Source organism: Globicephala melas, chromosome 19 (assembly GCF_963455315.2).
Source record: "Globicephala melas chromosome 19, mGloMel1.2, whole genome shotgun sequence".
Classification (NCBI taxonomy): Eukaryota; Metazoa; Chordata; class Mammalia; order Artiodactyla; family Delphinidae; genus Globicephala; species Globicephala melas.
This window is the reverse complement of record NC_083332.1, coordinates 17,615,886-17,642,618: the sequence shown is the minus strand read 5'-3', so window position 1 is coordinate 17,642,618 and position 26,733 is coordinate 17,615,886. Positions and strand designations below refer to the sequence as shown.

At 56.9% G+C, this 26,733-nt stretch overlaps 2 protein-coding genes and 1 long non-coding RNA gene across 4 annotated transcripts in view; 1 reads left to right on the top strand and 2 right to left on the bottom strand.

The window, feature by feature from the left end:
* Positions 1–6,270: 6,270 nt before the first annotated feature.
* Positions 6,271–12,115, bottom strand: LOC132593899 (uncharacterized). The gene is made up of 3 exons (XR_009559910.1): positions 11,614–12,115; positions 8,581–8,667; positions 6,271–7,758 (listed from the first exon to the last, which is right to left on the bottom strand). It is a non-coding gene; the product is annotated as an uncharacterized lncRNA (long non-coding RNA).
* On the top strand, positions 11,435–24,596 carry LRP3 (LDL receptor related protein 3). 2 transcript variants are annotated; one of them, XM_030874449.3, is made up of 7 exons: positions 11,435–11,557; positions 13,459–13,506; positions 18,787–18,925; positions 20,301–20,515; positions 20,976–22,092; positions 22,337–22,469; positions 22,708–24,596. In XM_030874449.3, exons 1-7 carry the CDS (start codon positions 11,485–11,487, stop codon positions 23,290–23,292), a joined length of 2,310 nt encoding a protein of 769 aa, XP_030730309.1. In that variant the 5' UTR covers positions 11,435–11,484; the 3' UTR covers positions 23,293–24,596. The 2 variants fall into 2 exon arrangements, with proteins under 2 accessions (XP_030730309.1, XP_030730308.1); XM_030874448.2 differs by having other exon boundaries at positions 18,751–18,925.
* Positions 24,442–26,733, bottom strand: part of SLC7A10 (solute carrier family 7 member 10) — a 15,431-nt gene continuing 13,139 nt past the window's right edge. The window contains 6 exon segments of the mRNA XM_030874451.2: positions 24,442–24,729; positions 24,731–24,798; positions 25,042–25,219; positions 25,824–25,973; positions 26,175–26,271; positions 26,628–26,731. Of these exon segments, the coding sequence (XP_030730311.1) occupies positions 24,664–24,729; positions 24,731–24,798; positions 25,042–25,219; positions 25,824–25,973; positions 26,175–26,271; positions 26,628–26,731 (663 nt within the window). The 3' untranslated portion in view covers positions 24,442–24,663.

Here is a 26,733-nt window from a genome sequence, read left to right as displayed (position 1 = left end):
AGTGAAGAAAAAGAGAACTTGGTTGGGTCCTGACCCAGGGAAGTCCCTGGGTGGCGCTGGCTTCTGGTTGGGTGGCCTAGGCTCTCCAAAATGCTTCAGGACCTGCTCATTCTCCATCCCTTGGTTCTGCTTCCCTTGGGGTTGCCTCCATTCCAGATGGGAGGGGAGTTGGTTGCTAGCAGCTCTAGACGGACATTCCGCTGCCCCACCAGCTCAAGGGTAGAGTTTCCGCAGTTTCGAAATCTTGGGCCGAGCTTTGTGAGCCAGAGTTGGGCCTCAGGGCTTTCCTGGGTGAGATGCTGTCACCCGGAGGAAAACAGGGAGGGCTGGGTGGGCGAATCCCACAGTGTCCCGTTGTGACCCCGGCGACACATCAGCATCATCTCCTGAATGACTCGAGAGAACTTCTGAAGGGACAAAACCAAATCAAACCAAACCAAACCAGAGGAAAGAAGATGCATGCAATGTGGTAGTGTTTATGATGCTTAAAAAACAAACCCAGACTCACGTGGTATATTTTCTATGGTACACACATAGGTATGTAAAAAACCTTTTTGTTAGGGGTCAGAAGGGTAGATATGAAATTCATTTCAGTGTTTACCTCTGAAAAGTTGGGGAGGAGACTGGAATGAGGTGTCAAGAGGGCTCTGACTTTATATATACTAGCCTAAACTAAACTTTAATATTTAATTAAATAATAATTTGCATATAACTAAACAATAATTTACATATATATATATATTTTTTTGCGTTACGCGGGCCTCTCACTGCTGTGGCCTCTCCCGTTGCGGAGCACAGGCTCTGGACGTGCAGGCTCAGCGGCTGTGGCTCAAGGGCCCAGCCGCTCCGCAGCATGTGGGATCTTCCCGAACTGGGGCACGAACCCGTGTCCCCTGCATCGGCAGGCGGACTCTCAACCACTGCGCCACCAGGGAAGGCCCTAATTTACATATTTTTGGTGTATAGTGTTGAATTTTGACAAATGCATAAAGTCGTGTAGCTACCACCACAATCATGATGAAGAAGTCTCACCACCCCAAAAATATACCCTGTAGTTAACCCCTCCACAAATCCCAGCATCTGGAAACCACCGATCTACTGTCCACTCCTAGAATTTTGCCTGTTAGAGAGTCATATAACTGGAATCATACTGTATGTAGCCTTTTGAGTCTGGTTTCTTTGGTCCATGTTGCTGTATGTAACAGTAGTTTGTTCCTGGTTTTCTGCTGAGTGATATTCCATTGTCTGGATGGACCAGTTTGCTTACCTTGTTGAAGGAGATTTGGGTGATTTCCAGTTTGGGGCCATTATGAATAAAGTGGCTATAAATATTCAAATAAAGATTCGTGTGAACATAAGTTTTCACTTTTCTAGGGTAAATACCTATGTGTGGGATTGCTGGGTCAAAGGTAAGTGTATGTTCCACTTACCTATGACCAGATCAGAAACTGCACTCTTTCCCATAATGCTTATGCCATTTTGCATTCCCATCAGCAATGGATGAGAACTCAAGTTCAAGTTCTACCACGTTACCAGCACTTGGTAGTGCCAATGTTCTTATTTTAGCTGTTCCAATATGTGTGGTGGTTTCCATTTGTGGTTTAAAAAAGACATTTTATTTTGAAATAATTTTAGACTTACAGAAGAGTTGCAAAAATAGTACAGAGAGTCCTTCGTCAGATCCCCAATATTAACATATTACATAATTTGGTGTGTTTATCAAAACAAAGAAATTAATATAGGTGCAACACTGTTAACTAAACTGCAGACTATATTCAGATTTCCCTAGTTTTGCACTAAGGTCCATTTTTGGTTCCAGGATCCAACCTGGATCTCACATGGCATGTAGTCTTCCTGTCTCATTAGTTTCTTCCAGTAGGTACTGGCCAGGTATTTTGTGGAATGTCCCTCAATTTAGATTTGTCTAAATTGTTTTCATAAATGGACTGAGATTATGGGTTTTGGGGAGGACACCATGCAGTACTTTTCTTTTTTTTTGTCTTTGTTATTTTCTGGCTCTGCCAGCTCATCTGTGTATTCTCAGTCCCAGCCCTGGACAGTCTTCCCCAGGGACCCCTGGTTCCTTGTATTAGAGAAGAGTATTTAGAAACCAAGTTCTGGGTGCTGGGTGAGCTCATTGCTACTGAGGTGTCACTGCTTCTAGGCCCCCTCAGCAGACAGAGCTAGGGAATTCTAAACATGCATATATACATATCTATTTTCTGTCTGTCTGGGTACATATTGATACTTTAACACATGAGTTCATACTGATATTTCTAACTGCAGTCCAGCACCACAGTGTTCTTTCTTGCAATCCCCCCTTGCTTTTTCGGTAACTTCATTCTCAGTCAGTGAAAAACCTGTCTCTGTCATTATCTCCAATACATTTACTTATTTGTTCAACTCTACCAGACATGTAAAATGGTTTCAGAATTCAGAGCTTGTATCTGTTTGAGAAACAAGTCTGCCAACCAGAGCACAGTTTATGTACAGTTCTTTTTTTCTTTAGTCTTACAGTATCTAGTCAATATACACTGTCTTAGCTCCTGTTTTCTTCACCAGTTTCAGTGTGGTTCAACCATCCATTTGTAAACAAATTTATTTGTCACAGTGTGCATTTCATCTTGGATTCCCCTGACATTCTGGGTGATTTCTAAATAATTTTTTTTTTTTTTTTTTTTTTTTTGGCGGTACGCGGGCCTCTCACCGCTGTGGCCTCTCCCGTTGCGGAGCACAGGCTCCGGATGCGCAGGCTCAGCAGCCATGGCTCACGGGCCCAGCCACTCCGCGGCATGTGGGATCTTCCCGGACCGGGGCACGAACCCGTGTCCCCTGCATCGGCAGGCGGACTCCCAACCACTGTGCCACCAGGGAAGCCCTCTAAATAATTTTATACAGTAAAATTAACTCTTCGTGGTGTACAGATCTATGGATTTTTGACAAATTACACACGCTGATTTTCCAGTGTTGAACCAGCCTTGTATTCCTGGGATAAACTCCATTTAGTATCCTTTTAATATATTGCTGGATTAAATTTGCTAATATTTTGTTGAGGAATTTTGCATCTATGTTCGTGTTGCATATTGGTCCATGGTTTTCTTTTCTTGTAAATTCTTTTTCTGTTTTTGGTATCAGCATAAATCTGACCTCATACAGTGACTTGGGAAGTTTCCCTCCTGTTTTATTTTCTTGAAAAGGTTGTGTAGAATTGATATGATTTTTTTCTTAATTGTCTGATAGAATTCACCAATGAAACCATGTGGGCATGAAGCTTTCTTTGTTGGAAGGTCTCCATTACAAATTCAATTTAAAAAATAGATATAGTACTATTTATTTCTTCTTGAGTGAGCTTTGGTGGTTTCTTATGCATACATTAACCATACATTAATCATACATTAACCATACATTAATCATACGTTAAATATATTTACAATACAATCAGCAATCCCACTCCTAGGTATTTGCCCAAGTGAATTGAAAATTTCTGTTCACACCAAAACCTTGCAATTCAGAAGCCCATGGCAAGTTGTAGCACACACTATAGGAATATCTAGGAATGGCTCCTGCTTGACGCCAATTCCTAGGGCTTCAAGATCAGACAGCCCTTGGCTCCCAGTTGAATAAACTAGGTCTAAGCATATCAATGTGGATAAAGCTTGTAAACATAACACTGGATGAAAAGCAAGTTGTCAGAGGATACAGCAATATGTAACCACTTAAGTAAAACAATGTGATACATTGGTCATGGGTATATACTATGTAGTAAAAGTATAAAATTGAAGAGAAGGTATGTGTACCAAACTCAGGCTGGGTTAGGGATGGATAATGGGTTGGGGCAAGATTCTCTGGAGGTGATGACTGATTCCAAGGGATGCTGGATAGACTCCTTTCCTACAGGTTGGGACTTATGGAATGAGAGATTGGAGACACGATAAAAGAACAGTATTTCTGTAGGCAGCCTGAGCCATGATACCACCTGCTTCAACTCAAGTCAGTAAACACCCGCTAATTACCTACTAGGTAGGTGTGAGCAGAGCCGCCCTGGATGATGAGGATGTAAAAGGTAGCTTAACATCTCTAGGGAGGAGCTGACAGCTTAAAGACACAGACAGCCATGGAAATAAGACTGTAAATAAGACAAGAGGATGATGTGTTCAGCCCCAGAACGCTGTTTGAAGTACAGAAGAAGCAGTGAGGTGGGAGGGAGTTTTATCTTCCTCTGGGAGGGCAGACAGAGTATAGCTGGCCTGGGTTCTGAAGACTGAATAGGAGTTTTTCTGAAGGGGGTGCAGTTGGATAATGGCTAATATTTACTGAACGCTTACTCTGTGCCAGGCACTGTTATAAGTGCCTTGCGGGTATTAGTGCTTTGAGTTATTACCGTGATCTAGTGAAGTAGGTACTGTTGTGGTCCTATTTATAGACGAGGAAACCAAGGTTCATAGAAGTTAAACCTGCTCCCGTGGGGAGCGCGTGGGGATGCAGGTTGAATCCTCCGCAGGTTGACTCCAAAGCCTCTGTGCTTAATCGTGCCCATCTTCCTGCTTGCGTGACGTGGGGTACGGGACGTGGGGGATGACTTCTAGGGGACTGGGATGATCTGGATCACGACTGTCACATCCTGCCATAAATACTATTGAACCACAAAGCCAGGATGCTGCCCTCCCTTCAGTTCTTCTCCAGTGTTTCTCATCTGATTGGGGAGAAAATCTTTGCTTTGAAGCTAGTGTGTCATGAATGTGCTAGCCTTCTTCCTCACTCTCCTTGGTGGAGATTAGTAGACAGAAAGACAGAGACAGAGAGACAGAGACAGAGAAGACAGGGGTGCAGGCAACAAAATGTGCAATGTTTTGTTTGGGTCATGCTTGTAGTTATATAGAGATAGCTCAAGTAAATACTTAAGGAAAATGAAGCAGTAATACTTAAGTAAAATGAGTTGACTTAAATACAACCATTAAGTCCATAATAAAGGCTCACTGTCCAGCATGGTAGAGGAGGGGTCCTCTGAGCCCTGGCGAGTGAGCAGGACTGCACTAGGCTCCCCATGTGTCCCCCAGGAGTCCTAGGAGCTCTAACAGGGACATGTGGCTTCCCTAGGAGCCACCCGGAGTCCCTCAGTGGGCTGATTTCATCTCCCCCGTGTGCTGGAAGTGAGCTTGGCCTCCACTCTCTTGACCTTGACCACGAAGGAGACACTTCGGGATGTGAGGGCTTGTCTCCATGGCTTTTCTAGTCTACCCTTCCTGCCTTGGGTTTCCCAGATCTGCACACGTGCCTCTGGACTCAGGCTCTCAACCTGTCACCTTTATTTCTCTGGCAGCAGCACAGTTAAAGAACAAACAGTATCTGTTAACCCACCTCGGGGTTCTGATGTACTTTGCTCCATTAACAATTTAGTGAGGTGGACTGAATTGGATTGATTCTCCCCCAAATCAATATACAGATGATTATTGTTTCAGGGCACTTCTGAGTGGTTCAGCAAGGCTGAGGGGAGCTTTCTGATTGAAAATTGGAACCACACTCCTTGTTCAAAATTACAGTGGAGAGGGTTATGTAAAGTAAGGGGGTGACCTGGCACTAACCTTTCTATTGCAGTAGAATCTTTTTTTTCTTTTTGGAATGGTGCTTTTATGACATACTTCATACCTACTATCACTGTTCCAGGCCTATAATTTGAAAATTACTGCTCAGTACTGAAGGTGAAATGATTTTACTGCTATTATTCTATTATTCTCTTAAAGTTGGAAGAACCAGCAATGGCTTGGAGAGTGTCTATGGCTAGATGCACTTCGCCGTGCTGAGCCCATCACCAGATGTGCCTGCAGATGTGGCCCGTCACTGGGCTGTGGCTGGGATGCCTGGGCATCGCACAGGGTGGAGGAGGTGCTCAGCTCTGAGGCCTGCTCTTCCCCCATCACCCCTGGCAGACCAAGGTTCTGGGAGGTTCCAGTATTGAGCCACACTAAATCCAAAACAGCAACTCAGGCTGGCCCACTCACCCCACAGAGCCCAGTGGAAATGGTGTCACAACCCCGAACTTTGCCCGTTTATTTTTAGTATTTTTTAATTGTGGTAAAATACACATTACACACAATTTACCATTTTAACCATTTTTAAGTGTGTAGTTCAGTGACATTAAGTACATTCACATTGTGTGTAACCGTCACCACCATCCTTCTCCAGAGCTCTTTCATTTTCCCAACTGAAACTCCGTACCTGTTAATCAATGACTCCCCATTCATTCCCCCCTCCAGCCCCCAGCAACCACCTTCCTACTTTCTGTCTCTATAAATTTCACGACTCTAGGTCCCTTATACAAGGGAATCACACAGTATTTGTCCTTTTGTGACTGGCTTGTTTCACTTAGCATAATGTTCTCAAGGTTCATCCATGTTGAAGCCTGCATCAGAACATCCTTCCTGTTTAAGGCTGAATAATATTCCATTATATCTATATCTGTATCTATCTAGCTCTATCACATTTTGTTTATCCATTCATTTATTAATGGGCACTTATGTTGTTTCTACCTATTGGTTACTGTGAATAATGCTGCCATGAACACGAGTGTACAAACACCTCCTGGAGTTCCTGCTTTCAATTCTTTTGGGTATATACCCAGAAGTGGACTAGCTAGATCATATGGTAGCTCTATATTTAACCTTTTGAGAAACTGCTGAACTGTTTCCCACAGCAGCTGCACCATTTTACATTCCCATCAGCAACGCACTAGGGTTCTAACTTCTCCACATTCTCGCCAACACTTGTTATTTTCTTTCTTTCTTTTTGTAATAGCTCTCTTAATAGATGTAAAGTGGTATCTCATTGTGGTTTTGATATTTCTAGTATTTTTAATGCAAATAAACCTTAACTCCCTTTCTCTAAAGCTATTCTTTTCTTGCTTCCTCTCCTGTCCTTCCATCATCTTATTTCAAAGTTGTACAACATTAACTGCCGTTCAGAAATCCCAGTTGCAGGCTTTCATGTTAGTTTCTACCTAAATGGCTCACATTTTAAAACATCATTTGAGAAACACAGATTTTAATGTATATGAGAGCAAAATAGCCATAGAGCAAAATAGCCCCTGTCCTGTGAGGCTCCTCTGCTGGGTCCCAGAGGGATCTTATAAAGTGTCCGAGGATGGTTTCTGCCCAAGGAGAGACTTATCTTTTAAACCTTTAAGAAATGTATTTATTTATTTTTGGTTGCACTGGGTCTTCGTTGCTGTGCGCAGGCTTTCTCTAGTTGTGGCAAGTGGGCGCTACTCTTCGTTGTGGTGCGCCGGCTTCTCATTTTGGCGGCTTCTCTTGTTGCGGAGCACGGGCTCTAGGCACACGGGCTTCAGGAGTTGTGGCACGCGCACTCAGTAGTTGTGGCTTGCGGGCTCCAGAGCGCAGGCTCAGTAGTTGTGGCGCATGGACTCTGGAGCGCGGGCTCAGTAGTTGTGGTGCACGGGCTTACTTGTTCCGCAGCGTGTGGGATCCTCCCGGACAGGGAGTGAACCCATGTCCCCTGCATTGGCAGGAGGATTCTTAACCACTGCGCCGCCAGGGAAGGGAGAGACTTATCTTAAATGAATACAGAACAATCCCTCCACCACTGGCTCGAGTGAGTGGCTGGCCTCAGGTGCTTGGAGTGCGTCTCTCCAAGGGGGCCCTGGACACGTGGGGTCAGTCAGAACGTCCACACACTGGAGGGGCTGCTCACAAGGCTTAGAACATCTCTCCAAATGCTCTCTGGCTCTGCTTCTTGACTGTTCTCCTGGTCAAGAAAGAAGAGTAGAAATTAGCTCTGGGAAGGGTGGAAACGTTCTGAGGCCAGAACGAGTTGGGTGGAGAGGGGGCTTGGAGAGGTGGTAGGCAGGGCTAGTCCCACAGAATCACAAAGCTCAGGTTAAAAACTTTGAAGTCCGTCCTGGAGCATTTTCTGCAAGGAGCATGGTCCACTTTGCATGTTAAAAATGTAAGCTGGGCTTCCCTGGTGGCGCAGTGGTTGAGAGTCCGCCTGCCGATGCAGGGGACACGGGTTCGTGCCCCGGTCCGGGAAGATCCCACATGCCGCGGAGCGGCTGGGCCCATGAGCCATGGCCGCTGAGCCTGTGCGTCCGGAGCCTGTGCTCCGCAGCGGGAGAGGCCACGACAGTGAGAGGCCCGCGTACCACACACACACAAAAAAAGTTAGCTGTTGATTGGGAGGCAGGGGACCACGTAGGAGGCCCAAGAGAGAGGAGATGGTGGCTGGGACCAGGGAGGTGGCCTGGTGGTAGAGAGAAGTGGGTAGATTCGAGATACATTGTGGGGACGAGCTATCAGGACTTAGTGATGGACTGGCCTCGGGGGATTAGAGTAGAAATTATTGACTCGGTAAATGATGCAGCCAGAACTGAACTGGGCACAATAGGGAAGGTGCAGATGGCAGAGTGGGAGGTGTCTGGACAATGAAGAGTTTGCCCGCCTGGAAGTCACTTGCAGTAAACCTGGACCAGGTGGTCATAAGCCCTTGTTCCAGCTTGGCTTGCCAAAGCCATATTTGGCCTTTGATCCTCAAAGAAATTAACTATTTGAGATCAAGAAAGACAATTACCAGGAATTCCATGGTGGTCTAGTGGTTAGGATTTGGCGCTTTCATTGCTGTGGCCCAGGTTCAATCCCTGGTCAGGGAACTGACATCCTGCAAACCGTGCAGCATGGCCAAAATAGAAAAAAAGAAAAGAAAGATAATTACCATCCAACTTGGCATCCTCTACATCGTGTCCAGCAACCAGCTGGGTAAGAGCCGGCTTGAGTTTGTGCCTGCATTTTGGTGAGTGGGTTCTTCCAGACGGGGATTTATGTGGGACACCTCCATGCCCCTTCCTTCTCCTCTCTGCTTGCCCTCTTCTCCTCACACCTGGAGCAGATTGCTGAGGGCCTCAGTGGCCCACAGTCTGAATCTCATGAGACATGTGTGAGGGACAGCAGCTTTGCTTCCTCCTAACTGGGAAGGCCAGCTTCCTGCCAGGAGGACCTTGATTCCCTGTCTGGATCCCTCTGCCCCACTGCTCCCTTGTCTGCCCCCACCAGTCTGCATGGTCTCAGGGTCTGTTACTTGCATCACCCTCTCTCCAGTACTAAATTCTCCAGTAGCTGGAAGATTTTGGGTTGTGAGGGACACAAACCTCCTGGATACAAGCAAGCCAAGGTAGAATGTTTGTTAAGAAGTTGAGGGGGACCCAGTGACTGCAGCCAGGGTGTCGGGTCCTACCGCAGAGATTAGGCTTCCAGGAACTGCTCCAGAAGTAGTGAGAAGTGTTGGGGGAGAGGACTGAGCCAGGGTTACACTGGGGACCTCTAGAGAGGCCCCTGCCTGGGGCGGCAGCCTCTAGAGGGCGCTAGACCACTGTGAGACTAAACCGGAAAGGGGTATCAGATAGCTAAGGTCTCAATATGGGCAGGGGGACTAAGTTTGTGCCAAAAAAACCCCAGTAATCAAGATAAATCATATTTTAAAACATCTAAATGCAAAAAAAATTCATGCTGAACAAATTTGCAAAAGTTTAAATAAAGTTAGGTTGTTGTTGTTTTATGATCCTGCTCTACTGTGCAGTGGGAAGAGTTGTTTCCAACCGGCCTGAGGTTCCTGAGCTGCCATACCCCTGCTGTGTGGGATTATAAGGGTTGACAGCAGGGTGTGAGCAGATTGGGCAACTTGGAGTTTTATGTATAGCCATGTTTTCCCACTTGGTTCAAGATATTTGATATCTGATAGTTTGGTAAGTGTATATAGGGGATCACATTTTTCTTTTTGCTGCAGGCTCCACTAGGACTCCCAGGGCATTGGCCTCAACCCTGGATTCCTTATAGAGCTTGCAAAACATACACTGAAGTAGGAAGCATCTTCAAATGGAAACAAAACTGCAGACCTTCACCGTCAGTGTCCCAATGTCTGCTGAACATTTTTGCTGAGCATAAACGCCCATTGCAAGGCAGTCAGCAGCCTGAGGAAATTCTGAAACCAAATTACAGCAGGCTAATGCCCTTTACCATAAATGAGTCATTTATCCCATTATTTGATTTTTAAACCCTTTAATACATCTCCCAAGAAGAAGTCTGCTTTGGAAAAATCACCAGAAGAATTGGAAGAGAGAGAACAAGGAAAGAGAAAAAACCTAAAAGTAGTTTTTTTTCCCCCAAATTAAAAAAAAATTAAAATCCAGTTGGCCTGCACAGTGAAAATGAGTTAGTTGAGTTACTCTGTCTACAGTGTTCACTAATATAACATCAGTGTCTCTCTACCTTCTTTCCTAAACAGAGGAAATCAAGGGGGAGAGGGGTCCTGAGCCTCCATCAGGGCAGGTGGGACAGGCTATGGCAAGCCTCCCACGCCAGGGAGGGAACCTTTGGGGACCTCTGGTTTCACATCAGTCTCGGAAGGAGGGTTGGTCCTGCTTAATCCTATATGGCCTCCTCAAACCGTTTCCCCGGTTTCTGCTTCTACTGGGCCCAGAACTCTCCCAGACGGGGCCCCAAGCCTGGAAAACAGGCCTCCTCTCCATTTCCCAGCTCTTGTCGGGATGACTGGGTGGGCTCAGGGCCTCTTAGAGTGGTCACCAATGTCCCTCACAGGCCTCGCTCTGCGCAGAGCGATTCATCTCAGGCATGTGGCAGGGCTACTTGGGTTGTAGCAAATGAGGGGGGCAGGTCGGAGTGGCAAGAACCTCACGCGGAAGACAGGCCTTAGTCCTGCGCCACCACGCGCCGTCCTTCCCTCAGCCCCTAATCAGCCCCGCTAGCCCCTTTCTCTGCCACCCTCTACCCATTATCCCTTCCCTCCCCTCCCATCACAGCCGGCTCCGGGAGGGATCGAATCTTGGGCGGCGAGGAGGGCGGCTTGGAGAGCCAGGCTCGGGGGCCGGAGGGCACGCACTGGCCGGGGGCCGCCTGCGCGGAGCTGTCCAGCACCCGAGGCGGGGCGCGCAACCCCCGGCCCGCCCCAGCAGCCAGCAACCGTCCTGCCAGCGCCACTGCGGCTCGGCGGGCGCGTCACGTGGCTGGCGCGGCGCGGCCTCCGGGCTCAGGCGGGCGAGGGGCCGGGCGGCAGGACCCACAGACCCGCTGACGCTCCACCGGCGGCACCGGCCGGGCGGGCTGGGAGCAGAGCGGGGCGGCCAGGGGGCGCCAGGGCCGGGCGGCTGCGCGGCGCGGGGCATGGGCACGCCGGGGGCCCCCGGGCACAGGCCGGCCGCGGCGCGGCTCCCGGGGCGCAGGGGCAGCGGCGGGCAGGGGTCCTCCCTGGCGGCCGCCGCTGAGCCCCCGCGGGGCCCGTGACGCCGCGGCCGATGTGGCCCCGCACGCGCTGCGGGCCTGCACCGCCACCTCACAAAGTCGCCGCCGGAGCCGCCGCCCGCACCCGGGCCGCAGCCGCCGCGGGAGCCCGAGCCCGAGCCCGAGCCGGAGCCGCAGGCGCGGGGCAGGAGGCGGCGTCCACGGGCGGCCGCCCGGCCCCGGCATGGAGAAGCGGGCAGCCGCGGGGCCGGATGCGGCGCCGGGCGCCCGGGCGCAGCTCGCCGTCGTCTGCCTGGGTGAGTGGGCCGCGCGGGCACGCCAGGGTTTGTCCCCTGCCTCTGTAGCTCCACACCTCTCCCTGGTCGCACCCGCGGCGCCCCTCTTCCCCGGTCGCGGCTGGAGTTCCCGGAGCGGGCACTGCGAGAGCTCCCGCCGGAGGCCGCGGAGACTGCGGCTCCCGGGACCCCGGCCTGCTGGGGTCGTAGGCCTGGGAGGGCGCCTCCGGCCGCGGAGCCCCGTCTCCCGCCCGGCTCGGAAGAGCGTCCGGGAGCCCGGGTGAACGGTGCGCAGGGCGGCCCGCTGTGCAGGCGCCTGGGGTTGGCAGGCAGTGGCTTTCTGCCTGGGCTGCCCGTGCTTAGCCTGGTGGCGACGGGGGGTCGGGGGCCTCTGGAGCTGCGGACAAAGGCGAAGCCAGCCGGGCCGGGGCCGGTGGCCCCCTCAACGAGGAACTATTTCCTGCCCAGAGTGGGTTGAGGGCGGGAGCTAGCCGGAGCCGGGATCAGGATGCCGGGCAGGAGGCAGCTGCTAGAATGACTCCTGTTTTCCCTTTGTGGCTTCACAGACCCAGCGGGGCAGGCCTCATCAGCCCAGGTGGTGTGTCTGGGGAGGGTCGAGGGACCCATCCAGGCCTGCCACCCCTCCAGCCCTACCAGAGTTTTTCTGTCCACCTTTCCAGGGCCTTGTGTGGGGGAGAGGGGAAGGAAGGAGTTAAATCCTCAAGCCACATGGCTCCTTTATTTACCATGATGAAGGAGGGAGGCCATTATCTAAGTCCCGGGTCATTAGGGGACACCCTATGGTGTCATTAGTGAAGGCTCTGTAACCCCAATAGGTTGGCTGAAGCCAGTGAAATGACAGTAAAAAAGAAGCCTGTTCATTTTAGGTTGCACCCTCCTCCACCCCCAAGAACCCAGGAGCTGGGGGAAGGCCCCTGCCTTAGCTGTGTGAGCGGGTCTCAGTAAAGGCCACGGCCCCCAGAGTGCCCACTCTCCAATCTGTCAGTGGTCACGTGCTGCTGGGTGCTGGGCTTCCCCGGGGAGCAAGGCAAGGGGCAGACCCTCCGGCCTTCCCAAGGCCCTCCCTGCCCAGATGGGGCATAGCCCAGCAGAGCCTGGGTGTCCTGCTAGGCGGCAGCTGGCCCTGCTTCCTCACCAGATGGGGGCTGACCCCTGCAGAGATGCTCTCTGCTTCCCTTGGCATCCTTGATGTTGGGGAAGGAGGCACCCTGAACCCCTGGAAGTTGAGTTTGCCCATATCTTCCGTTCCCATCACCCCTGCGGGAAAGCAGTAGATGAAAGCAAAGGGCAAATCCCATGGTGGTGGGTACTTGAAGGGGTAGGTGGCAGGCAAATTCTTTGCCTCTCTTCTCAAGGTCAGCATGGCACAGTGAGGAGGACCTTGAACCCTGTTAGCTGTGAGTGCCTGTAAAATGGGTGTAATCAGAACTGTTTCCCTCACTCCCTGGCTGGAGAGGCCGCTCAGAGGGAGGAAGCCCTACAGGGTGGTAGGAGAGCCCTTGACAAGCCCAGGTTGAGCAAGGGCCTCTCTCTGAAGGATGGTCCAGGCCCATGGTTCCCAAGCCTGAGAGGAAACAGAAACACACCCCCTCCCAAGTAACTTAGAATTCCCAAGTGTGGCGAGTGGCAGGAGCTGTCTGGTGCAGTCAGGCTTGCACCCTGCTCTCTTCCGCTGTGGGTGTTCAGGTGGGTGCTGAGATCCCCGAGGTTCTCGCTTCTGCCCATCCCAGCAGGACTGGGGTGGGAGCACAAGTCTCTGTGGCAGCACTCTGGGCCTTAGCCTGCGAGATGAAGAGAACCAGCCTGGAGTTTGGGCTGTGTTGACCTGTGCCCCAGGTGCTTGAGACCCAAGAGCCACCCCCCTCCCCCAATCCACTGAACTCTCTCTGTGTCTTCCGCAGTGAACATTGTTCTCACCGGGCGGCTCAGCAGCGCCGTTCCTGCCTTAGGTGAGTAAGGTGCTTCTCCCCTTCCTCCCTTCCTCCCTGCCCTCCTGGCTTAGTGACCTCTGAATACCAGCCTTCAGGATCCTGGCTCCACCCCTGAGGTCACCTGGCCTTTTTCTACCTCAATCCCTGGGAATCTTTTCTGCATCACAAAGGAGCTGTTTGGCATTGGGCAAACTTACACCTCTCTGAGTCTCAGTTTCCTGTTCTGTAAAATGGGTGCAATAACAGGCCCTACCCCAAAGCCTGCTTATTAGGGTTAAATGGGCAAATGAGGTAAGGTGCTCAGCACAGCATTGGCACATGGTGGCCTAATACCGCTAGGAAACTGTCACCGCCCACACAATTGACGGATTGTGCTTCCTGTAGGGTTCCCAGAGGGCCATGGGGCGCCATGAGATGCCTGCCTGCTTTAACATTATACCTGGGATTTAGCTGATAAAGATATGGCTGAGTGACAACACCGAGAGACCAAAGCCATTGATGGAGGGACTTAGTGCTTATGTGCCTTGTGAGGAGGGCACATGCCATGCCACATAGGGTCACAGGGGAAATACCAGCTTTGGTCGAGGCAGACGTAGGAGTGAGGGGAAGGCCCAGGCCAGAGGCTTGATTGGCGTTTCAGTGGGAAAGGCAGGGCAGGGCAGGGGAAGCAGCTTAGGACTGGCTAATCTGAATAATTCCCGAGGGCTCTGGGCTATGGGGGTGGTCTCTCGGTGCCTGGTACCTGACCCTGGGATGAAATACTGGCTTGGTGTGTGAGTTAGATAAGAAGGCAGTGAGGAGACTCAGCCTCGGATCAGCCAGTCTGCCCAGGGAAGACCAGTTTCAGGCAAACTGGTTTGCAGGAGAGAGGTAAACACTTTGGCTGAGAGTTTGGCCCTGTGGTTAGTGGATGCCAGATAGACATATGGAGTCTAAGAAAACACAGTTAGAAGTCCGCGGCTGCCTCCTGCCTGTCCGCGTGGGTCCGTCCATCCACTGGCCGTCTTTGTGCTTGGGCCTTGTGCTGAGCACAGCAAAGGCTGCCAGGAGCGGCAGGGAGGCCGAGGCCATCAGGAGCATTTGTCCTTTGCTGAGGGGGCTGCCAGGGGTTGGTGAATGCATAGGCCCAGGCCCCTGTGGCCCTTGGTGCCCCTGTGAGACATCTGAAGGGCCTTGGGAGCTGGAGTCTGGGGCGCTGCGGACTCATTCGCTGTGTGCTGAGCTGCATCGTGGGGCGGGAGGTACCCGGGATTTCTAGTTCTGCTCAGGGCCCGGCTTGCAGCAGAAACCCACGGAGGCCGGCTCAGGGAGAGGGCTGTCTGCTGGCTGCGGCCCCTGGGAGGGGGAGGCTCAGGGTCCACAGAAGCCGCTCTCACGGGCCCATCTCTGAGACGCACCCTCGGCCCCCTTCTCCCTGCCCACCAGCTCCTGCTTCCGGCAGCCTGGTCTCCTCTGCTGACTCTGCTGGCCCAGGGCCCTGCCTCGCTCAGCACTGAGCCAGCCTCGGCCCTGCCTGGCGTCCTGGCCCCCACAGCTGACCACCCAGTCTCTCCACCCCAACTTCCAGGAGAAGACTGACTGGCCTCACCTGGGTCAGGTGTCTGTGGCTATGGTAGAGAGTGGGCATGGGGAAAGGGCACGTGAGGGTGTCAGGTCTTACAAATGTGAACCCAGGCCGGCCCTCCTGCTGGTGTAGCGGGTGGGCATGTGGCTCGACGTTTAGAAAAGAAATGCTCCAGGGACAAGTTCTACTCCTAGAGCCGGGAAAGAGCCATCCGGGTCCACCCTCATGTGTGGCCGCCAGCAGGGTCCAGGTTGCCTGTGCATGGCGCCCCCCGGTGTCCTGTGCGGCCCCAGGTGGTGATCTGGGGCTGGGACTGTCCTGGAGCCCATCGCTGACCCTCTAGCATTGCTGAGGGAAGTGGAGACCAGTTTGCGCTGCCAGAGGTGCCTCCCTCCACCCAAAGCTTCATGCCGCTGCAGTTTTCAGGGTTTCCCTGCGATTCCTCCTGTGAGGAGGCCAGATCATCACTGTCTGGCCTGCCCCTTCCCAGCCCTCGCTGGGCTCAGACCCCCCGCAGGGCCCAGCTGGGCTGCCCGGGAACCTCTCAGACCCCGTCCTGCCCCAGGTTGTCAGGCACTAACTGGGTCGGGCCACCCACCTCCCGCACCCCAGACTCTGGGCTCCGCCTTGTGGCCACTGTGACCCGGTGGGGTGGTGAGCCTGGGCAGGGTCTTCAGGCTGTTCTCCCTCACCTGGCAGCTGCGCCCACGTGCTTTGGTGGGGCTCCCAGCTCCCTGTCATTGGTTACACCAGCAGGGTGTCCGGAGTAACGACGGCCTCTGGAAACCAGATCTGTGCGCTGCGCGTCCTCAGGCCTTGCTTGTACCCTCTCAGGAGTATTTGTCGTCCCTGTGGACCAGGAAAGAAGGACACTGGTCTAAAAGTGCTCAGTCATCCCTTGCCCCCTTGAGCAGGCCACCTTGACCCGAGGGCCGAGCAGTCTTCTGCCCGAGTGAACACAGGTCACCTCCAGTTAAGCTCAGACAGACCTCTCTGACTCCCCCTAACACCCCCCAAGACCCTCCACCCTGCGTCGGTACCTCCCAGCTCCCTTTGCTGCCCGCCCATCATCACACACCCCATCACTACCCTCACCTCCCATGGGCATCCCCCCTCCTCAACCCAGCGAGTGCATGTCTGCCTAGAGACTGCCGCTTCCCCAGATCTCCCAGCCACCCTGAGACAAGCAGCACCCACTGACTCCATTTCACTGATGGACAAGCTGGGGCCTAGGGTGCAGCGGTGCATCTGGCAGTGTGGACCCCGGACTGGATTCACGAGGCTCTACCCTGCCTGTGCTGGGGTCCTGGGGTGGTGGTGGAATGTGGGTGAGCCCTGCTGTCACAGAAACTAGAAAGCCTGGGGCCGGTGGTCTGAGCGGATGATGCCCTCCAGGCCCATGGCCAGGCAGCATCCAGTCTGGGGCCCTGCACGGACTCTGGCCTCCCTCCTGCACCATGGTCACTTTGCATGGGCCAGGCCGACGGCTGCAGAAATCATGGTCTCTGTGGCCCCCTTTGGAGAAGAATAAAGTGACTGAGTGACACGGCTGCCCCCGACGTGGGAATTTCTGGGGCAGCCAGGGCGCACTCAGGGGTGAGGCTGTTTGGGGAATGTGTTGTCAGGGGCTTTGCTGAGGGGCAGAGCTGGGCTGGCAGCTGTCCAGTCATCTGCTCCTGACTAGGCTGGTGGTTGGAGAGACAGGCTTCCCTACTCATGAAAGAAGGGCCAGACACAGGTCCTTGCGGGCCTGGCTTTCCCTGGCCAGTGTGGGAAACCCGGCCTCCGTGAGTGCTGCATCTCATAGGGGAAGCGTCTGGGCCAGGGTAGGTATTGCTTTGCCTCAGGCCTTGTCCTGGGGGCGGAGGGGACAGGGAGTGACTCCCACACTGGCTGGTGAAGCCTCCAACTCCAGGTGTAACCTCTGCTTTAGAGACTCCGTGTGGGGGGAAGATGTGCTCCCAGCCCTGCCTGGGAACCTCCCGCCCAGCACCCTGTAGGAGGAGAAGCCTCTTCTGGGTTTCATAACCTCACGCCTCCCAGGGTGTCCCCAGCTCAGCACCCAGCGTCTCTGTGAGGCCCAGAAAGCCGGCGGCCTCACCCGTCAGAGGGAACATGTTGCTCCGGCCCCCGGCCGCCCCTCCGTTTGTTTAGTCCTTACCCTCCTGGGCTGTGAGAAATCTGAGGCTCGGGGAGGCTGGCCTCCCAGGCCACGCTGAGTGCCCAGCGGAGAACCCTGGCTGGTACCTCGCCGACCCACGACTGTCGCTCTGATGGTGACCTGAGCGTGGCCAGCCTCGCTTTAGGGTCAGGGTTGGCGTTTCTCTTCTAGTCCCCTGATGCTCCTGTGAGCCATGGCCGGGGGCTAACTCCCTGCTAGTCACAGTTTTGGATCACCCGGACCTCCGCGCGTACCCTCCTAAGACTGTGGGAGGTGTCTGGAGGGCTTTCACTCTCCCTCCTTTACCTGAGCCCTTTGGGGTTTCAGAGTCTTGTTGAGAGCTAGCAGAGAGACCCTACTTCCAGGGCAACGGTGGAAGGGGCCAGGCAGTGGGAGAGCGGAGGTGGTATTGCTGGGCTCGGGAAAAGCGTCATCATTTGTCTCCCCCAGCCTCAGTTTCTCCATCTGTATAATGGGCCCCACCTGTGCTGCCGGCTGTCGGGAAGATCAGATGAAGAAGTATGACTGAGGGGCTGTGAGGGGTGGGGGCAGCCAAGCGCAGGGCCTTCCTGGTCCTGGGAAGGCCGGGCACACCGGGGCAGGGTTTGCCACCTTTAGGCTGGGTGGGCTCAGCTGGGAAGCAGAGGGCATGTGTAATGATGTGGGTAAAGTGAGGCCGGTGAGGCTGGGCACAGAGGCACTCGTCACCCGTGCTGGCTGGCGTGATGCCCTGAGCTCGTCCCTGACACAGTGTACGGTAGACACTTCATCAGTGCGTTGGCTCAAGGCTGGCAGTGAGAGGCCGAGCCCGTTAGAGGACCAGGGTGGGCCCTGACTTACCTGCTGTGTGGCCATGGGCAGCTCACTTACCCTCTCTGAGCCTCGGTTTCCTCATCTGGTTACAACATCCACCCCTGGTGGCTTCCCACTTATGCTCAGGATAGAACCCAGATGCCACACAAGGTACCATCAGACCCAGCCTGCACTTCCAGCCACCTTGGGACATCGGGTCCTCCTTTCAGGCCTGTTTTATAATCTTCACTTTACCCAGGGTATCTGCAGAGCCTGCGAGCTCCACAGAGCCAGGCTTTTGCCTGTCTTACGAGCATGCCCACCGCTTGTGCTTGCCATATAGTAGGTCTTCAGTGAATATGTGTTGGGTGAGCACAGCCCCTTCCCTCCCGGGCTGAGGCCTGTATTTAGCCAGCCCCGGGGCGGGAGGAGGGGAACAGGCAGGGAACCATAGTGGGTCTGCCTCTGCCTAGGGCTGCAAGATTCTCCACTGAGGCACCAACGGGAGTTGGTGGGCTCGCTCCCAGCCCTGCTGGGGATGAGGGATAAGACCTAGGCTCTGGGGCACAAGGTGGGCCCTCCTTGGCCCACGCCATACACACCACTTCCATGAAGTCTCGAGTTGTGGCCTTCCTCTTGGCCGTGATCACCTTGGCTGGACTTGAGCCCACCCCGGGGAAGGCCTGTGCTCAAGCCATGGGGGGCTCAAGTGTCCCCCTCCCTCACTACCCCCTCCCACCCAAAGGTGAGGCTAGCACCTCTCAGCCTCCTCTCCTGACAGCCGCCTGCAGCGGGAAACTGGAGCAGCACACGGAACGACGCGGTGTCATCTACAGCCCAGCCTGGCCCCTCAACTACCCACCGGGCACCAACTGCAGCTGGTACATCCAGGGTGACCGTGGGGACATGATCACCATCAGGTATGGGGGCCCCGGGGGTGTCAGAGGGAACCGATGTGGGCCTACACACACTGAATGTGAGTGTGATGGTGTGCATGTGAGGGCATGCGGCAAGCCAGTGACCAGATGTGCGTGCACACGTGTGAGCACTCACGTGTGCTTGTTTATGTGCGTGAGCCCCCTCTGAGCAGGTATAAAGGACAGGTGTGTGTGCATGTGTGAGCACGTGTGTGGGTAGGTGTGGTGGGCACAAGGGAGCAGATGTGGATGTGTGCAAGTACGTGTGTGAGTCTACACGTGCACATGTATGAGTTGTGTGCATGTGTGTGCATGTGAGCACGTGAGTGTGGGCCTCTGTTGCTGGCCGCCCAGACCTGGGCCTTGTCCTGCCCTGAGCCTCTCTCACGGGCTTGCGGGGCTGTCCGTCACCTCAGGCCTGCCAGGGAGGGGAGCCCTGGGACTGGTGGGCATGGCCCAGCTGTCTGTGAGGTGGCAGAGGTGTCCTGTCCGTCCTGCAGGGGTGGCTTGAGGCCAGGCTGGCACTGAGCCCAGAGCACGTTTTCCCCAGGGGCCTTGGGGTGGTCTCGGCAGGAACGGGGACCAGGCAGGAGCCCAGGCGCTTGAGCTGCGGGGACATGCAGAGGGAAACGGGGTGAGGTGATCAGATGGTGGAACTGAGGCTGGACCCCTGGACTGGGGAGATCATGGGGAGTCACTCTCCTAAATGCAAAGCCCGGAAGCCCCCAGTCGCTCCACGGCACCGGGACGTGATGGGCACCGTCAGGGTCTGTGCCCGTTTCCCTGTGGCCTCTGGGAGTCTCTTCAAAGACTCGACCCTTCCTGGCCCCCTCTAGAGAACTCCATGGCGCTGTTTATCCCACAGCCCGGGCCAGGGGTCCAGGGCCAGTGTCTCTCCCCAGGTGCTGAGCTGTGCCCCAGCCCCAGCCTAGGCCAGCCCGGTGCGCACGGGTCCCCTCGGTGCACAAGCCTGGGATTGTGCAGGGTCTGTCCCAGCAGAGCCAGCATGGTGCGGATCTGAACCCTTGGCCTTGTCCTTCGGGGGAGAGTGTAAGTGGAGGGAATTGCCTACGATGGGGCTCCTGCCTCCCCCTCCACTTTGGCCTTGGGTTGGGGTGCTGTGTGTGTGTGTGTGTGTGTGTGTGTGCTGACCGAGGGTGGAGAGGCTGCACTGGGGCTGACGTGACCCAGGCTGTCCACACTGTCCTGATTCTTCACGGAGCCACCTTCAGACCCCTGGAGGGCCCACTGAGCAGCCGGGAGTGGAGGAGAGGAGGGACAGTGGGGCTGGCCGTCCTTGCCGTGAGCTCAGGCATGACCGTTCCCTGCTGGCCCCTGGTCACCCACCCATGTCGGCGGCCCTCTTTGCCCCCCGCAGCTTCCGCAACTTTGACGTGGAGGAGTCCCACCAGTGCTCCCTGGACTGGCTCATGCTGGGCCCAGCGGCTCCGCCCCGCCAGGAGGCCTTCCGGCTCTGCGGCTCCGCCATCCCACCCGCCTTCATCTCTGCCCGGGACCACGTTTGGATCTTCTTCCACTCGGACGCCTCCAGTTCCGGCCAGGCCCAGGGCTTCCGTCTCTCGTACATCCGAGGTGATGCCGGTGGTAGGGCGGGCGGGGCGCCTCAGTGTGTGCACGTGGGCTCCTGGGGGGCCCGGGCGGCACCCTCCATCGACCCACTCCCTGCAGGGTCTCCCCCAGCAGGCCTGTCAGCTGGAGCCCAGTGTTGGGACGGAGACTGGTCATGTTGCTGCCTCAGGGTGGCTTGGAGCCCCTCGAGGTCACTGACCCCACTTCATAGACTTGGCCAGAGTGGGGAGCTCAGCCCTTACCCCCAGCTCAGGTCAGGACCTGGGCCTGCCCTGGCATTTGGAGGGTCTCTGCCCCTCAGTTGGCCATGGAGAGTCCAGGGCCCTTCTCCGGGGATCCTGCCTCTCCCTGGACCCTGCAGAGGCCCCGCTGGGATGGGGCACCACACACCGGCTGCTGGCCCCAGGCTGGAGGGCAGCTCTGCTTGCCCCTGACTGTGTCTACTACGCACTTGACCCCACAGGGAAGCTGGGCCAGGCATCCTGCCAGGCTGACGAGTTCCGTTGTGACAACGGCAAGTGCTTGCCGGGCCCGTGGCAGTGCAACACCGTGGATGAGTGCGGCGACGGCTCTGACGAGGGCAATTGCTCGGCGCCTGCCTCCGAGCCGCCGGGCAGCCTGTGCCCCGGGGGCACCTTCCCCTGCAGCGGGGCGCGCTCCACACGCTGCCTGCCCGCCGAGCGGCGCTGCGACGGCACTCAGGACTGCGGCGATGGCTCCGACGAGGCTGGCTGCCCCGACCTGGCCTGCGGCCGGCGCCTGGGCAGCTTCTACGGCTCCTTCGCTTCCCCAGACCTGTTCGGCGCGGCCCGTGGGCCCTCGGACCTTCACTGCACGTGGCTGGTGGACACACAGGACCCACGGCGCGTGCTGCTGCAGCTGGAACTGCGGCTGGGCTATGACGACTACGTGCAGGTATACGAGGGCCTGGGCGAGCGTGGGGACCGCCTGCTGCAGACGCTCTCCTACCGCAGCAACCACCGGCCCGTGAGCCTCGAGGCCGCCCAGGGCCGCCTCACCGTGGCCTACCACGCCCGTGCCCGCAGCGCCGGCCACGGCTTCAATGCCACCTACCAGGTGAAGGGCTATTGCCTTCCGTGGGAGCAGCCGTGCGGGAGCAGCCGCGAGGGCGACGTGGACGACGCGGGCGAGCAGGGCTGCTTCTCGGAGCCGCAGCGCTGCGACGGCTGGTGGCACTGCGCCAGCGGCCGGGACGAGCAGGGCTGCCCCACCTGCCCCCCCGACCAGTACCCCTGTGAGGGTGGCAGCGGCCTCTGTTACACGCCGGCCGACCGCTGCAACAATCAGAAAAGCTGCCCCGGGGGCGCCGACGAGAAGAACTGCTTCTCCTGCCAGCCGGGCACCTTCCACTGTGGCACCAACCTGTGCATCTTCGAGACGTGGCGCTGTGACGGCCAGGAGGACTGCCAGGACGGCAGCGACGAGCACGGCTGCCTGGCGGCCGTGCCCCGCAAGGTCATCACCGCCGCCCTCATCGGCAGCCTGGTCTGCGGCCTGCTACTCGTCATTGCCCTGGGCTGCGCCTTCAAGCTCTACTCCCTGCGCACGCAGGAGTACAGGTGGGCGGCGGGGCCAGGGCCTCGCTTTCCTCCTGTCTCTGGAGCGAGGCCCTGGGCTCACTGTTCGTACAGCTGTGGGCTTGTGAGCTGGGGCTCATCCACACGGGGCTTCTCGGGTCTGGGCACCTCGGGACGTCCGGGTGGAAGGACGGGGTCCCACGTCCTGCTGCGGAGCCCCCATGGGAGGCGGGAAGTGGGGGGTCCCCACAGCCCCGCCATGCTGCCCTTCTGCCCTTGCTTTCAGGGCCTTTGAGACCCAGATGACACGCCTGGAGGCTGAGTTTGTGCGGCGAGAGGCACCCCCGTCCTATGGGCAGCTCATTGCACAGGGCCTCATTCCACCTGTGGAGGACTTTCCCGTCTACAGTGCGTCACAGGTGAGCCAGAGGGTGTGAGACCCCACCGGCCAGACCTCGGAAAACACCCAAGACAGGGAGGCCGAGGGACCAGGTCGGAAAGCGTGCGGCCAGGCTGGTCCAGGGATCGAGGGAGGCGGGAGATGAGGCCTGGACAGGGTGACATAGCAGGCCATGGCCGGGGAGGGGACAAGTTGGTCTCTGGGTCCTCGGGGGTCGTTCTGACCTCTGCCCCCTCAGCCGCCGCCCCACCCTCCAGGCCTCGGTGCTACAGAACCTTCGCACGGCCATGCGGCGACAGATGCGCCGGCACGCCTCCCGCCGCGGACCCTCCCGCCGCCGCCTCGGCCGCCTCTGGAACCGGCTCTTTCACCGACCGCGGGCACCGCGCGGACAGATCCCGCTGCTGACGGCTGCGCGCACCTCACAGACGGTGCTGGGCGATGGGCTCCTCCAGCCGGCACCGGGGGCTGGCCTAGACCCCCCGGCACCCCTAACAGACACAGGCAGCCCAGGGGCAGCCGGGGAGGGGCCCCCCGGCGCCCCTAGCCACGCACCGGAGGTGGGGCCTTCTGTGCCGCCCACCTCGGGCCTGCGGGACCCAGAGGCCAGGCCAGCGCACAAGGACAGGAAGGCCGGCAGGGACCCTCTGGTGGACAACCCAGCCCCTGTGGACATGCCTCGGGCGTCCTGCTCGGCCCAGGGCCCTCACCCCCCGGCCCCCACTGCCGGCAGCACCCTAGGCCCCCACCCACCAGAGCCACTGGGTGTCTGCAGGAGCCCCCCGCCACCCTGCTCCCCAACGTTGGAGGCCAGTGACGACGAGGCCCTGCTGGTCTGCTGACCCGCCGGACACGCTGATGACCGCCACAGCCCCGCTTTGTAACCAGGGAATACACAGTCGTTTCTACCCTGCCTCCGTGTCCTTCTTTCTTACGGAGAGGCCCACCCAGAAGCGCAGCCAGCTTCCTGCATCAGCGCCCTGGCCCCCCTGCTGGGCGTGGTGGGCAGGGGACTGCAGGGGGTTGAACGTGGGGCGAGGGTGGAGTGATGAGCCCGCCCTCTGCAGGGCCCCAGGGTACACAAGATACCTTGGGGCCCATGCCTACCTCCCCTGACTCTATTCTGGGAATCCTTTTCCAGAGAAGCGGGAGGGCCAGGGCAGGGCTCCCTGGAATGTTTCCTGTGGCTTCTCCCTTTATTCACCCTGTGGGGCACCAGAGCTGTCCCTGGACTGAACAGGGACACGGGTACATCAGACCTAGTCCATGGTGCGCACTCTGGTGGCACTGAACCCTCCTGCATCCTCACAGCAGACCCCGGAGGAGCTGGGCTAGGAGGCTTCTGCCCCCAACCTCATGCTTGTGGGGTCAGCACGGGCCTGGCCAGGTTGATGCCCTTTGCCCTCTGGCTGAGGGGTCAATCTCCCAGGCAGTACTGCGGGGCTGGGAAAGTGGGCACAGGGTAGAGAAAGCCCATGGGGTCTCTTGCAGGTCCTGAGGGCCCCGGAAGATGTTACTTGATGCTTTCTCAGGGAGCAGAGGCTGAGGCACCAGTTGCCAACAGGAAAATCCATCCCGTCCTGTCTCAAAGCCTCAGTTTTCCCACCTGTAAACCAGGGCCAGGCCGTGGGCTTTGAAGTCCTGACACTCACTCCGTGGGGGTTTATGGGAAGAAAGGCAGTTCCAGTGGGAATCCCGGGCTCTCCTGGGTGACCGAGCCTCCAGCAGGTGTTGCAGGGCCTGGGGGAGGGGCATACCCAGCGGCTTCCCAATCCTCCATGTCCCTTTGGGGCAGGGGCGGCTCCGGACCCCACGGTGCCAGCCCCGGAGGGGGAGTGCCTGGCTGAAGCGGCAGAGCCCCCGAATGCCAAGGGCCTCCTCCTGGGCCTGCCGGGCCCCCTTCTCCAGCCAGCTCCACGCGTGCCCCCCACCGAGGGGTGCCCACCACCGAGAGGTGCCCACCAGGGACTCACCTGAGACAGGTACACCACCAGCCCTGTTTTATTCGTAGACCTTTCCAGGAAAAGCTAGCGGGGCAGCGCTGACAGGGGACCCAGTCCCACATCTTCAGGGCTCCTTACCACAGGCCTCTAAGAGTAGGATCTCTTTTTTTCCCCAGGAAAAAAATTTTTTTTTTTTTTTTTTTTTTGCAAAAACACCTCCTCATAAACAACATGTAAACAGAAACAGCTGCTTCAAGGCTCCACAATGTCTCATTGTGTCTTCAAGGGCTTGTCCGTGGCGGCGGGCAGTGGGGAGGGCTGGCAGGGGCCATTTTCCCTCCTCCTCCGGGGAGCCCTGGGGGTAGACCACGAAACACAGCTCCTGGCCCCAGCGTGTCATTGACTCTGAGGACAGACAGACAGGCCGACAGATGGACCCTGGGGTCTGACCCTGTGGGACAGGGGTCCTCAGGGAGCTGCTCCCTCTGCGCATGGGACCTGGACACTTGGGCCAAGCCACGGGGAGACACTTGGTGGCGGTTGGGCCTCTTGTGGCCACCGCAGCTGCTGGGAGACCCCGCTCTAGGGTGAGCCCCCAAGAGGGTTCCATCTCCAGGCCCCGCCCCGCCGGGGAGCTGCCTGGCTCACCTGTGAGTCTGTGCACACACTTTGGTTTGCTTCTCCAGAACACTCCCAGGAAGAAGATGGGCACCCCCGTGAGGATGATGATGACGCCCACCCCGCACACCATGGGCTCCGAGATGAAGCTGAAGACGAGCAGGAACGCCCAGAAGACCAAGTATGTGACGGGGACGAGGAGGTTCACCTGGGGGGCAGCGAGCGGCAGTGCCAATGGAGCGGGACCCCGGCTCTCCTGCCCCACCGCCCCGGGGGTCTGAGGCCCTTTCCCCCCTCTCCTGGGAGCTGAGGCCCGAGGGGCCCCCTTCTGCCAGCAGCCCAACTGGCCACATTGTCGAGGGCCTGTCAATTTCAGCGGCTCTGAGCTCCACGCAGCGACTGTACATGCGCTTGCCACTCGCACTCGGCTGAAGGCGAATGATTTTGGGGTGTTTCACATTCCAGGCACTGAGCACTTCTCCAGCTCAAGGATTTATATGCAAACGGGAGGACTTTCCTTTTAGCTCGGTTTTGGGTCTTCTGTTTTCTGTGGGCTCGTGGGAATCCTGTGTGACCGTAATGTCTGAGCCTTATTTTCCTGTCCGTGAAGTGGGAGTATTCACAGCACCCACCCCACGGGGCTGCCTTAAGGACTGGATATGCTAGTGCACACAGGGCCCTGGGCAGGGCCCAGCACACAGCAAAGGCTGGCCTCACCATCGCTGCCGTCGCCGCCCCGGGTGCCCACACGGGTAAAGGGGTGGCCCTGACTGCTTCTGGCACGTGGCTGGCTGGTCCCCTCCGGGCCTCACCTTGATGGGCCTGTGGAGCGCCGGCCACCTCCAGCGTAGCACCAGCAGGCCCAGGATGGTGACGCCATAGCAGAGGTAGTTGATGAAGGACACATAGTTGATGAGCGTGTACGTGTCTCCCACAAGCAAGATGACTGCCGTGGCCCCGCCCTGGAAGAGGACTGGGCTGAGGGCTGACTCCCCCCTGCCTCCTGTCAGCCCAGCAGGGGACCCGGGCCTGCCGACTGGGGCCAGGAGGTCAGCGAGCCCGGCCCTCCCGCCCCCACCAGGGCCAGGCCTCATCCCTGCCATTACCCATGCTGCTGCGTGGCCCTGGCTCCCCGCCTTGCGAGCCTGGGTCCCCCAACTTACGCAGACGAGGAGGGCAGGGATAGGGGTGCAGTGTCTGACGTGGATCATGGCCAGCAGGCTGGGCAGGTGTCCCTCTCGGGCTCCAGAGAAGCACAGTCTGGGGGGTGGGGACAGAGGTGGGTGGGAGCCATGAGCCCAGCCTGGGGCCTCGCTGCTGGCCAGATCCCGACCTCAGTCTAGACCTGATGGCCCTCTTGAGCCGTCACCTCTGACTCCCTGCTCTGGGCCCCAGCAGCCCCACTGGGCAGTTCTTCCCCTCATCTAGCCCACCTCCCTCTTGCTTTCTGTTCCTCGCAATTGGGATCAGACATCTGCTTCCGGGGAGTTCATGGTCCCAGCTTCAGGTGGGCCCCACCGGGCAGGACTTCACTTCCTCTGGCCCCCAGCACGGCTCGTGTGCACCAGGGCAGCCGCCTTGCCTCACCTTGACCACCCTCTTCCCAGTCCAGTCACCTGGAGGAGGTGAACAGGTAGCCATTGATCCCTCCGAAAGTGGAAAGTGCTACGGAGACGGGCATGACCCAAGAAAAGTAGCCCAGCAGCTTCTCCCCGAAGGTCT

What these genes read in the sequence shown, in the direction of transcription:
- LRP3 (XM_030874448.2), top strand. Translation starts at nt 11,485, where the DNA reads ATGGAGAAGCGGGCAGCCGCGGGGCCGGATGCGGCGCCGGGCGCCCGG. An exon ending in CCGTCTCTCGTACATCCGAG is followed by an intron (nt 20,516 to 20,975) that starts GTGATGCCGGTG and finishes TTGACCCCACAG; the next exon opens with GGAAGCTGGGCCAGGCATCC. An exon ending in CCGTCTACAGTGCGTCACAG is followed by an intron (nt 22,470 to 22,707) that starts GTGAGCCAGAGG and finishes CCCACCCTCCAG; the next exon opens with GCCTCGGTGCTACAGAACCT.